We start from the raw sequence: 14,076 nt of genomic DNA, 5'->3' as shown, positions 1-14,076 counted from the left end.
TCTCCATTCACGAGCCATTCTCACGGAGGGTAAACAAAGCTGATCTGTACGATCTATTCTTCATTCTGCAAATCAGCCAAGGCGGCCAATAGATTGAGCAAAGCCTCGAACTCGCCCACTCGACACTATCATTGTCCCGCACAAGACCCGGCTCTCCTCGAGCTTTGGGTCGCAGTGGCAGGTCTTAAAAGAGCCTGGGCCGCGCCCCAGTTCTCACTGCAGCAAAACCTCATTCGCTTCCCGCTTTGGCTCAACTTTTCACAGAGGCTCTTCCGGCCGCAGCGCCACATGCAGCCGGGCCTCCAGCTCACGTAGCAGTCGTTAGCGCGAGACTGCTTCCGCTAGCACCGCAGGCCTTGTTGCAGTAATATTAAGAAAAGTCGCTAAAGGTAGGTCGTTTGTTGTAAAAGGACGTGATGACATTATGGATGTCGATGTCATTTTTTGTAACCAAGATGCAAAACTGCGTAGAACACGCAATGAAATTACTCAAATTTTCTATATTAATTTTCACTAGCTTTTTACCTGTATTTTAAATTACACATTTTACTCTGATAGACAGATAAGATGAAAAAAGATTAGATTTTCATGAAAATAAGTTAAACGGTGTACAATTATAGGTGCAAACCAACAAATAACTGGTTGTTGTTATTGAACAAGTACAACTAGCAACCTAATTCGCATACATTGGGCATACTGCTAGGCACCTCTCTCCAAGTCTCTATCAGCTGGTGTGCTGCTTGGCTGGCTAGCTGTTTCAATACTTACTACTAATCGTGTGGTTAAGAGGAAATGCATGTCTTTTCGTAATTTTATGATGTCAAAGTCGTCATATTTCTCCTGCTACTTCTAACCTCTCTTCCTTTTCAGTGGTCTCCAGCTACCGTAGCACACTAGCGTGAGGCTGCCTCTTAGTGTTGTTACGTTCTTGAACGAATCGTTCTTTTTTGAACGAATCTTTTTGGTGAAAGAATCGTTCACGTAATCCATTGACTCATATTTCTCATTCACTGAAATTCCTCCCTCCAGAGCAGCGCGGCACTATTGGCAGCGCATGCGCAGTTCAGTGAACCGGGTAGCTCTGTGGACTGTTTCATCCTGTCAAAGAATGACTAACCCTCGAGCCAATAGCCATCGAGTATGAGATGTGATGAACCATGTGGTTTGTTGAATGTTGTGAACGAATACGTCTTTCACTGAACGAGTTTCTTTTGAGTCTGAAGTTGAACGAGAGAGAGATCTTCTCGTTCATGAACGAGTTGAATGAACTGGTACATGTCGTTCGTGAGTTGAATGAACTGGTACATGTCGTTCGTGAGTTGAATGAACTGGTACATGTCGTTCGTGAGTTGAATGAACTGGTACATGTCGTTCGTGAGTTGAATGAACTGGTACATGTCGTTCGTGAGTTGAATGAACTGGTACATGTCGTTCGTGAGTTGAATGAACTGGTACATGTCGTTCGTGAGTTGAATGAACTGGTACATGTCGTTCGTGAGTTGAATGAACTGGTACATATCTTGTTTGTGAACAAAATGAATGAGAGTGTACTGGCCAGGTCAGTCGGTCATTAAGCATGTCAATCTCTATCAGCAATCAGCAGAAGCAGATGCAAAGCGCAGTTATAGGTACTGTGCAAATAAACTTGTTTATATATTCACATTTAGCATACAGAACATAACTCAACGTTTAATCCCCGATTTATGAATGTTTAAATGTCTGACCAAACACTTAAAATGTTAAATATGCAAGAAAACCTTATGCTTTGGTCATCTGAACAACTCATTTAGACTTTATTTAATGAGGAGATTATGCACACATTTTAATAAAGCCAAATCAGTTTTTTTGTAATAAGTGAATACGTTCGTTGACGTAAGACAGAACAGATAAGACACTCTTTTTCACCAGCTGCTGGCGTATTTATTTAATATGAAGAATTGGTCACTGAACGAATAATTTTGGTGAACGAACTGAAAATGAACGAATCTCTTGAAAGAATCAATTTCCACCACTACTGCCTCTGCAAGCTGTGCAGCATTTTCCCCCGAATATCACAAGCCCCCGTGGCCTACAGCTACAGCATCTGGAACCAGCGCAAAGCTGCTTAGGCTTGCAACACATGCCTTCACATCTCAGTCTTTCCTCCTGTTACTTCTAATCCTTTTTCCTTTTCAGTGGCCTCCCATGCCCAGACTCGGCTGCTCCTCACACTGCACTGCCTCACTCCTTCTCAACCAATCACTGCGGCGCCTTCAGCTAAAGCGCTGCACGCAACGTTGCCTGCTGGCGTAGCTTCCCAAACTCCTATCCTTCCCCCTCCTTTCTCCCTCCGGCGGCAGACGTTAGCGTGAGGCTGCCTCTGCTAGCCATTCAAGCTCCGCCACCTTACTCTTACCCTTCTGCTACTCCGTTTCACCCAGAACCATCCAATCTTATCTAACTGCTTGGAGACGATTTAAAGCTTTCCACCTCTCGTACAACCTGCCATTTCACAATTTCTCCTTCCTCTCAATCACATCTTTCGTTTCCTACCTTAACACCTGTAACAACCTCCAAGCCCAGTCAGTCAAAGGTTATCTAAGCGGCATCCAATTTGTTTTCCACAAATTAATCTACGGTGCCCCTGAAATTAACAATTCTCAAATTTCTCTTTTGATCAAAGGAATTCAGTGCTCTCATCCTCCAAGCCCGGACGCTAGACAGCTGATAACTTTCGACATCCTTTCTAAATGTATCCACATTCTCTGCACAGGGTTCCACTCACTCCATACCGCTCGTAGACTATGTTCATACTGGCTTTGTGGTTTCCTGAGATGCTTGGAATTCACAATAACTTCTATTCAACTCCATCCAACCTTTCCGTGCTTGACAGCGAAACTCCTATTTCATCAAAGTAAATAAGATCAGGAAAAAAAAAGGTCACCACGTCAGAATTTAACCTCCCATCACCAATCCAACCGTATCAGGCCTTTTTTCTTGCCTACAATTCAGAAGCTCTCCGTCTACATCCCCTCTTGACCCTCTTTTGTTGATGACTGTAACCACCCCGTCACATGTTTTTGGTTTCAAAAACATCTGTCCAAATGATGTTCAATAAACATCGTCCAACCAGTCATACCCGTAGAATGATTTTCCAGCCACTCCTTCCGAATCGGGGCAGTAACTACAGCAGCTCAAAAAGGTCTCTCATAGCAGCAGACCCAAGCTCTCGGTCGATGGTCATCGGACACCTTCAAGAGCTATATCAGGACCAATAATTTTCACACAAAGAAAGCCCATCTAATTCTGATCAGTTAAAAAAAAATTAAGCCGCTGCTGCAATGCCCTGCTTAATTTGATACTGCCGCTGCAGTGCCCTGCTTAATTTGATACTACCGCCGCAGTGCCCCGCTCATTTGATACTGCCGCTGCAGTGCCCTGCTCATTTGATACTGCCGCCGCAGTGCCCTGCTTAATTTGATACAGCCGCCGCAGTGCATGGCTTAATTTGATACCGCCGCCGCAGTGCTCCGCATAATTTGATACCGCCGCCGCAGTGCTCCGCTTAATCTGATACAGCCGCCGCAGTGCCCGGCTTAATCAGCAGAGCCGCAGCTCCCTTCGGATGCAGCAAGAGTCCCTCACCTGGCCTTCCATCGTGCTCCTCATTCGGTGACAGGTAGGGCTTGCCATCTGACGTGGAGAGTCGCTGCTTTCGTTCAAGCACCGCATAACCCCTCCCAGTTGCCCTGCCGCCTCCTCGCACACCCTACTTTTCTTCATGGCACGCATATTTTTTGGAGGCTACTTAGTTTTCTCTCCGGCTGCTGTCCCATGCCATTAGCTTCTTTTGGGGAGTTCTCTGGGTTCGGGCTTTAACCCAAGCTCGGAGCCCTCCCTCTGGACAGCACGCCAAATATGCTACTAATTGCTTAATCACATTGTGTTAGTGTGAACTCGTGAATGTCTTTCATTCTTCTTTAATTGACTTGTTTTCAAAGTTTAGCCTGTGTTTTGCTCAATGCAGTGTTGTAGCTGGCTTGTGTTGGGTCTCTTCTCACTCCTGCCCTGTAATTTTAAAGATCTATAAAGCACAGCAGGTGCACTGGCCTCAGATCAGAGTTGCCAACAGAATGAGAGAGATTGATTAGAGCCATTGGTTTTCTGCAAACACTCAGCATCACACTGTTTCATAAATATATCAAAATGTTTAAGCATACTCATTTTGGAGAGGACAGCAGGCGTGTAATTTCAGAATAATTGACACTGTAATCAGCATCTGGGTTCATTGTTGTGATCAGTAGTCTTGGAAAAGATGTGGTTTTGTTTAGTGAGAATTATGAAGCAGATGCTTAATGATAGCAGTTAATGTTTCAGATGCAAGCAGATCTTTGAGTTGAAAAAAGAGGCTTTGACAGGGTAGACTGCAGGAGTTCTCTGTGGATTTTTGTGCGTCTGCGGCTTTGATTTACTGGGGTAAAGGAGTAAAGTGCAGTTCAGGCAGGAAGGATTTGTTGTTTGATCAAATTTGAATTCATAAGGAGGGCTTTAGGGGTTGCACAGATGCTGGGAACAGAGCGAATCGTTTGGCAATCAGGAAAGTTGAGTAAAGAGAAGAATGATGTGAAGGTTTAAGTGCACTCGCACACTTAACTCTGCAAATGACAATGCCAGACCACATACTGCATCAATTACAACATCATGGCTGCGTAGAAGAAGGATCCGGGTACTGAAATGGCCAGCCTGCAGTCCAGATCTTTCACCCATAGAAAACATTTGGTGCATCATAAAGAGGAAGATGCGACAAAGAAGACCTAAGACAGTTGAGCAACTAGAAGCCTGTATTAGACAAGAATGGGACAAATTCCTAAACTTGAGCAACTTGTCTCCTCAGTCCCCAGACGTTTGCAGACTGTTCTAAAAAGAAGAGGGGATGCCACACCGTGCTAAACATGGCCATGTCCCAACTTTTTGGAGATGTGTTGATGCAATGAAATTTAAAATCAACTTATTTTTCCCTTAAAATTATACATTTTCTCAGTTTAAACATTTGATACGTCATGCATGTTGCATTCTGAATAAAATATTGAAATTTGAAACTTCCACATCATTGCTTCCTGTTTTTATTCACAATTTGTACAGTGTCCCAACATTTTTGGAATCGGGTTTGTACATGTGTTTGCGTGTGTTTTTATGCATGGCTGTATCTGTGGTCTCTCTTATCCCAAAACCCTCCTGCAGCATTTTGAGAGTGGATTGGCACACAAATCATGCTCATGTGTGCCTCAAACCATCTCTGCACGCCAGGCCATACAAACCAATCTGGCTTTTGCTCCTACCATTCTTCTTCACGCCAAGTCCACTTAACCCACTTGACCTGATGCCAGCTTAGCCTGTGCCATTCTAAGCTCTCCATCCCCAAAGTCAATCCCTATTTAAACCAAAGTCCTTTCCTCTGTCACATTACTGTTCTAGCCCTCGCTGCTGCAAACGGCTCATTGCACAAACTACAGCACCGCTTAAATGTCATTTTTGGATCATTAGCTTTTTCTTAGGGTGTTTAAGATACAGTATGTGTCGCTTCCATTTGCAAATGTCATGACTTTTACTTCCAGACGCCCCTACTGATTGGTCTCTTTCAACGGTAATCCCTTTAAAGGCGGCATTAAAACTCATAAATGCTTGATTGTGCCCCAGCTTACTGCCACACTGCTGGCATCTGTGAGATTTGCTGAAGGCCAGGGGCTCATTGCAAATCAGTGTTTTGGGGCTAAATTGCTTTTGTCTGTTTCTTTTGTGGCTGAATTATGATGGTCTGTGTGCAGTCTTATAGGAAACAAAAGTCAAAATGTGATCTTTTTAATGTCTTGATTATTTTTCTTAGACCAGGAGTTTCCAAACTGAGGTCCAGGGCACATTAAGGTTCTTAACGTTAATGTGTTATCAATTTAATATGTTTAACACAGCCATTTTCAAGACATTTACTAAATTTGATATTTTTACTGTTGCATTTTTCATTCTGGTTTCTAAAGACTGTTCAAAAGCCATGTGATTAATAATATAATGTTCATATGTTAAGACATTTTTACTAGGGCCCTTTTTAACAATATAATATCAAATAGAGAAAGTCTGCAAGAGAATGAATAAATAAGTGTGTGTGTGTGTGTCTGCAGATTTTCTCCATCATATTAAATTATAAGGAGAATAAATGATTACTTTTATATAAATAGAATTTATTTGTGTATTCTGTAGATTTTTCTTCAGAATGAATGAATGGAAATCATTCGTTTGTTCGTTTATTTGTTTATTCGTTCACTTATGTATTTAACAAACAAGCAATAAATAAATAAATAATCAATCAATCAGATTTGGCAAGATACCAATGTCTGTGATCAGAAGTCAGAGATTTCATTATGAACTAAAAAAATGCACATGTTCTTAGCTATGCTATCCACAATCATTTTATGTCGTCATTTGTCTCATTGGTGTCCGATTTAGGAATTTTACAAGAAACATCTGAGATTAAGTGAATCCTTAAATGAAACTCATCTGAGAGCAGCCTATGAGCAATAGATTATAGTCAGGGGTGTTGTGTTTTTGGGCAGGGTGCAGTGAGGACACAGGGTGAAGGATGAGGACAGACCCAGAAACCCCCTTGCAGGAGTCTGGCCGGTTGTCCCCTCACCTCCATACGCTTGGGTCCCACCACAAAACCCCAAACAAGCGGTCACTTCCCCCCAGGGACCGCTGCTGTTCCTGGCAAACAGTTTCTCCTCCCCACACCTCCCTCCATCCTTCCCTTCCATTTTCCTCTCTTTCATCTGCAGAGTTTATTTTGCTGTACTGGCACCGATGACAGAATTGCTTCTTGTCTGAGTCATGGGTGTTTATAAAACGGTATTATAAGTATTTTGTTTTTTACAGCATGTTATATTTTGGATGCCAGTGTATTGTTGTTCCTATCAGGCTGCTTAATTAGCCTAACCAGCAAGAAATCCTTGGTCAACCAGCTTCCTCATCAAGAGAACAGTTAAGTAAGTTTTGCTGGTCCACTTGGAAGACCAGCTCCAAACCAGCATAAACCAGCCTGGACCAGCATGCAATTGCAGGTCTTTTGAGCGAGGCAAGACACTTTAGTTGGCATTTTGGTAAAAGTACAGCTCAAATAGAATTTTATGAGTTTGCAGAGTGTTAGTTGCTCAATTCAGTGTCCTTCTGGTGAGCCAAGACACTCATCTCATACAATAACAGTGCAGAACTCTGGATAATTAATGTACCTATACAGTATGTCCAAAGTGTTTTGGAGGCCAAACAAATGTCTATATTTTACTACAATTATTTTCATTACAAATTAAAATTGGACAGTGTTTCTTTCTTGTTTTCAATTTCTTCTTGAAATTGGACAATTCTTTCTTCACCTGATTATCATGTTTTCTAATCTATTTAACACTTTAAAATGGTCCTTTCCCAAAATATAAATTTAAATAAAAATAGAAAAGAAAATTAAGCAAAAGAATGAAACGAAAATAAAATGTAAGATCAGAAGCTGATGGGGACTATACTAAATAAATTAATATCATATAAATAATCAATAAAATAAACAATTAAATTAAATTAAACATTCATTGTCACAAATTTGCTTACATTTGACAATATTTCCTTTATTGTTCACCTTTCATCATTCTTTTAAACGCTTTAATTTTCCTTTAAATTACCAATTAAATATTGCTGAATCCTATTGCAACCTTTTTATTTCTTTAATTTACAGGTTTATATGGAAATTTCACACTTTTTAAATATATAATTTGTTTATTTCATAGAATTTGTTTTTCATAAAACATGCTACATGTATAATGCCACGCTGTAATTACTGAACGTAACCATTTGCTGTAATTTTTCAGCACAGACGTGTTACACCCATTAACCTTATGATTATTAATGTTTTAATCCTTTCACATGCATGCATGCATACACTATTAGTCTGCAGGAAGAGTCACTTTAGCTTTCGAAAACGCACAAATTCAAGGACATCCATTTATTCAGTGTTTCGCATATTTATGAGTGCATAGCAAATATGCACTTTGTTGTTCAGCTTGTTTGTTGTGGTGAGTTAGTGAACTGAAGAAACTGGCAACAGACCATGAAGGATCTTCTGCAGTACTCTCCAGTGAGCAGAGCCCAGACCCAAATGAGCTTCATTTGCTGTCCTCTCAGATATTTCACCTCGTCTCGCTCCCTGCCCGAAGCAGCCGCCCCAGACCGAGGCTGTCATATGATCGTCCCCTGCTCTGCTTCATCTGAAAGAGCTTAGTCTTTGTGTCAGTGGCCGCTACAGTGACTACGGTCAGGCTGAGGTCGGGTCCGACGCTGTTTTGTCTATAATCATGTATCGATAATGATGAATTAACATGAATAGTACCACATGGGCTTACGCTTAGCTGGCTTTGTGTTCTATCACGTAGGGGACTCCGGCGTGAATGTCATGGTTGAAGGTCATATGCTAATGTGCTTTGTTTTGTTGTCATTAATGACTTTAGGAATTGGAATTCTTGCAACTTTTCATGCTTGGCTGGTTTGTTGAGATTATGTACCATTATGCATTATGTCCCTTTGCTTTAAAATGGGTTTGGCTAGACACCCAATTTTATTGGTTAAAATTACTGCTGAAAAGAGCCCTTACCTCAGGATGAATTTCTGGTCCTGGCTGGTGTATTGGTTTGGTGCTGGTAGACCAGTATGGTCATGCTGTTAACCAGCAAAACAAAGTTGGTAAAGCTAATTGACTTGCATGATTTTTCAGATGAGAGTTGCTGACTTTAAATATTAAATTGACAATATATAATTAAATAAAAAATTAAAACAACATAAACAATAAAATAAAAAAATAATTAAATATAAAATTAAATGAAACAAATTAAAAATACTAAATAAAATGTTCAATTAATTTTCTCTTTTCTTACTCTCTTTTGGTGAATAGGTTCCCGTTCCCCACTGTGTTCAGTACGTGTAGTAAGAAGGATCTGGTGGCTAGTCTGGAGAAAGGGGTGGGCATGTGTTTATATAATATGCCTGAAGTCAAATTGCTGTACGGGGGACAGAAATGTGGCAACGGATACATTGAAGAAGGAGAGGAGTGTGACTGCGGAGAGCCAGAGGTACGAAAGATTCACACACATCAAAGATCTTTGTTTCGTCACAACAAAGCTGCTCATCTAGCTGTTAGGATTAGCAGGTCTTCGGCAATGTTTGGAATTTGATTTGGTCAGTTTAAAATTCAAAGGCAAGTCTGGCTTTTCACTCTGACTTTGTCCTCAAAACCCATTCCTGTTTTGACACACATTCAGAAACAACACAGCCTTCACATCTAGGCACACCTGTTAAATAGCAAATTATTATATTGCAAGTCTGAGACAATAAAAATGTTTCTTATACATTTTACCAAAGCTTTGTTTTCTTTTCTTTTGTTTTAATTTTCACATTCCTTACACTTTTTACAGTTGTAAATGGAATTCAAAGATTTTCAGGTTATTTGTAAATATGAAATAGGATACATATATAATGCTACACTATAAGTACTGAACATACAAATGAAAAACATGAAAGAACAGTTTCCGCGGGTCTTAAAAAAAGTCTTAAAAAGTCTTAAATTTAGTTGTATCAAATTTAAGGCCTTAAAAAGTCTTAAATTGTACAATAAAGACGTAATTATGATTTGAAGAGGTCTTAAATTTTGGGACGGAAAGACCAGAATTGCGATATGGCTGAATGTGATGATTAAACTTTAAAAGGCTATGATTTCATTGAATAAACACAAGCGCTGCATGTTCAAAGTCCAGTGCTCCACTGCTGTTCTGCTGTTACCAGGGAAACAGTTATATTTCTACCAAACGCTCCACCTGCTGGCAGAGAAATGAATGAGCATTTTCAATAAAACTGTTGTTTTGTTCAGAGTTCAGACAAATGCAAAAATTGACCCATGTTTTTACCCTGCAAACACGCAGAGCTTTAAATGTGAACTGGTGGATCGATAAGAAGACAATGCATTATAAAAATCTAATAGGGGTGTGCGATATGCATGGTCTGCGATAATATCGTAATTGTTGTTTTAATGATGTGCGATTTGATACGATCGAGTATATTGCGAAAAGCAAACAAAACACCTACAGAGTGCACGCATATATTATGTGATGAAGTCTAGCAGGTTAGACTAGTGTTTAATGTTTTATGTTTAAAATATCAAAACATTATTTATGCATTTAAACAATTATTTTGTTTAAATTAATATAATAATAAATTTTTTCTTAAATTAAAATTATTTAAGAATCTTAAATTAATTTCTCAAAAATGGTTTAAAGGCTGAAATGTAAAGTTTATCATTTTATAAAACTTTTTGTTTTTGTGAAAACTTGTATCTAAACTGTATGTTATGCTTTTTTACAATCATTTCACAGTTTAATGTTAATATAGACATTGCCCTACCCCGCTCATATGGTATTCATTTTATTTGTGCAGGTCTTCAAAAAGGTCTTAAGTCTTGAATTTAAGCTTAAAAATCCTGCAGAAACCCTGTCAATACATTAAGATCAAAAGTTCTGTATCTGTGAACAATGGATAATGCACTGTTAATAAACAAATGAGACCTTCTCATCTCATTTGTCCATACTCATACAATAAACCTCTTTAAAATTAATATAAAATTATAGATAACACTTTAGTATAGGGACCAATTCTCACTATTATCTAGTTGCTTATTAGCATGCCTTTTATTTAAATTCACGGAACGGTCGTCCATAAAATGCATTGCTGTTCTGTTGTAAGCAATCTTAAAGATTCCTAAATGCATCTACTTCTGGAAGGCCAAATAAAGTGCTTTTGCTTTCGCCTAGAAACACACACCATCTCCCTGACATGGCTGCTTCAACACTAACTGCGGTTACTGAAACCACGCCTTCTTTCTTTGCATGCACATTTGGGCGGCATTATGCAAATATTCCCACATAGTGACCTAGATATGTGGGGGCGTGTTAGAACGAGCCGTTTTAGGGGGGTGTGGCAGAATCTTAACTTTGATAAAGAATATCTCTTTGGTTTTGAGACTTTAGTCTTTGCAACTTCAGGGATCTTATCTATGCACAATCCGCTTCTAATACTCCAAAGAGAAAGGAAAACTTGAAATCGCATCATATGACCCCTTTAAAGAGTGAATGGGGAACGATTATTTCTAATACAGTTCAAAATAAAGCTGATTATGGAACCTATTCGTAAAGTTACAGAGTTAAACACTTTGGGATGGCCTGCGGAGCCTTAAGCTACAAGATTCATGTCTTTTACAAGAGAAATAAAGCATGGTGAGATATTTGGTATGCTTACTTTGATTTGTCCGTTTTAAATTCAAAGTGATCTTCACACAAACACTGTATTACTGAAGTGGCACGCTAAAGTGCGCACAAGCAAGAAAAATTTAGGCGGAGTCTGAGAAGGAAATCCTCAATAAACAAATCTTCGTTAATGTTGAATTTTGATGTAAAATATTTAAGTCCATGTTTGAGAATATGTGACCTTGGCTTAAACTAAATTATAATTCTGTGTTAAGCATGAACAGTCAACATGGGCTTGGCGGTTGGGGCGCCAGTAGGGGCGCCACTGATCATTGCTGCCTTAAAAAAATGACAATGTTCTGCATAGGAAAGTTTTATGATATAGACAAATTTCTGACCTAATCAAATTTAGGTCAGAAATGTTGCAGCTCCCATCTGAGCTGTGGTGCAGTGGGTCACATGTGTTTGTGACACAAACAACCTGTTAGAACCCAGGTTTGTGTTATCTGTGCAGCCTGATCCCCTTCCACCTCTCTCTTCCCCTTCCTGTCTGTCTCCACTGTCCAATAAATAATATGCCCCCTTAATATCATGTAGTAATGGAACTGGAGACTTCAAAAATGGTCTGTGTAATTTAGATGTCATGGAGGCATATTGTGTCAGTGTAGACCTGAGGGGGAAAAAACCTGCCCTGAACTTTAAAGTCTAAGATCTTGTTAGGGGGGAAAAGATTCAGAATGGCACCTGGGAGCTCCAGTGATCTCACCAGGAGGAATGAGAGAGGAAGCGGGTAAAGAGCAGAGAGGAAGCCCAGCAGCATGTATTTTGTGTTGGGTAGAAGGATGAGAGAAACCCATCCCCCCATCATTTCGCACTGACTGATGGTAATTTAGAGAAAACAGCAGGTCTGTAAAGAGATTTCTTTGACTCTGAAGAGTTTGAGCCAGCGGACTGACCTTACCTAGCCCAACCCTTCAGCACCTCTCCCAGTCCACACCAGGACCTTGTTAAAGAGGGGGAGAAAAGGAGTGAAAAAGAGAAATAAAAAGTCCCAAAGACATTTTTGTGTGGTGTATGAAATAAAATGTTAGTGCTTGAGGTCTTAATGAGCTTCTTGTGTAGGCCTACTTTTAGAGAAGGACAAAGCTCTTCTGCTTCACTTCAACAACAAAGCAAATGGTTTTTAGTCTTCAAAATTCACCTCTATCTCTTCCTCTCCCCCCTTTCTTTTCTGAGAAAAATTATGTCCTCTTTCCTTCAATTGTGCTCAGACTCTGACGTTCCCATCACTTCCAGTCTTGGGTCAGTGATGTTACTCACTTAGACACGTACACACGTGAACACTGTTCACTGATACCAAGAGTTCAGAGTTTGAGAAAAACATTTTTCAGAACAACACATGAAACACTAACACACACACTCACACACACAAACCTACAGTAACGTTTCCCAACATTTGTTTTGTTACCATGGTTTCAAAGAACTGGTTGACAGAAGGGAATTTCTTAAAAGAATATGAACTCAACACCTGGAACTAATATCTACTATAATAATCATACAAGATGTTTGTGTTTTATTGGTTTATTTTTGTTGCTTTCCATTGTTTTTCTGTAACCCCTAATTATCTAATGTCAAATTAAAGGGGTCATAGCCTGTGCTATTGTAGCATTTTATTTTCCCCCTGAAGTCTAGTTATAATGTTAGTCAAGGTTTCTTGCACCAAAAACAATTGTAATTTTGCTTTTTGGCCATTTTATACAATTATACACCTCCTTTCTGATCCATGCAATTAAACAGCCTGACTTAAATATGTAAATGTACCTCTATTAAAATGTCCTAATCTGTTATAATTTTTACAGTAGGTGTAGAAAATAATCACCCCCTTTAAAATAATCACATTTTGTTGTTTTGCAGCCTGAAATGAAGATGGACACAGTTTTTGTTTTATCCAGCTGTATTTACACAGTGCAACTTATAACATCCAAGTGAAAGATATAAGTCAGAAAGAGCTTTATTGCCAAGTATGTTTGAACGTACAAGGAATTAGTTTTAGTGTCACAAGCTTCCAGTACACAGAGGCAACAACAACACACCGATAATAAAAATAAGATGTGAATAAAATACACATGCATAAATACAATTTATTCTTTTATTTTGGTTTATTTATATGTACAGGTGTGCTATAGAGCAGGAATAGAATACAATTAAATAAATAAAAAAATAGTAAGTTGTAGGGATGTACTAGGATTTAGAGTGATATATAAGTATAAGGTTATTACCCATACTTTTATTGCACAATGGGAGAACATTAACTGTTCATGAGGTAGATTGCCTGGGGAAAGAAACTGTTCTTGTGCCTGGCTGTCCTGGTATTCGGTGCTCTGTAACGTCGACCATATGGCAAAAGTTCGAAAAAAAGGAGATGGCTTGAATGTGAGGGATCCAGAGTGATTTTCTGAGCCATTTTCCTCACTCTGGATGTATACAGTTCTTGGAGGGTAGGCAGGGGAGCACCAATAATCCTTTTAGCAGTCGGAACCGTTCTCTGTAGTCTTCTGATGTCTGATTTTGGAGCTGAACCAAACCAGACAGTTATTGAAGTGCACAGGACTGACTAAATGATGGCAGAGTAGAACTCTTTCAGCAGCTCCTGTTGCAGGTTGAATTTCCTCAGTTGGCGAAAGAAGTACAACCTTTGTTGGGCCTTTTTAACAATGGAGTCGATGTGAGTGTCCCACTTCAGGTCCTGAGAGATGGTGGTTCCCAGGAATCTGAATGA

General features: G+C 39.5%; 1 protein-coding gene across 1 annotated transcript in view; it reads left to right on the top strand.

The window, feature by feature from the left end:
• LOC107594792 (disintegrin and metalloproteinase domain-containing protein 12-like) overlaps positions 1-14,076 on the top strand; it is a 144,420-nt gene that overhangs the window by 108,835 nt on the left and 21,509 nt on the right. The window contains exon 12 of the mRNA XM_016284968.1: positions 8,957-9,134. Coding sequence (XP_016140454.1) covers positions 8,957-9,134 — 178 coding nt within the window. The remainder of the gene's footprint in view (positions 1-8,956; positions 9,135-14,076) is intronic.

The sequence above is a fragment of the Sinocyclocheilus grahami genome, unplaced genomic scaffold (assembly GCF_001515645.1).
Source record: "Sinocyclocheilus grahami isolate Dianchi unplaced genomic scaffold, SAMN03320097.WGS_v1.1 scaffold191.1, whole genome shotgun sequence".
NCBI lineage: Eukaryota > Metazoa > Chordata > Actinopteri > Cypriniformes > Cyprinidae > Sinocyclocheilus > Sinocyclocheilus grahami.
Note: the sequence above shows the minus strand (reverse complement) of the source record. Positions and strands in the feature narration are given on the sequence as shown.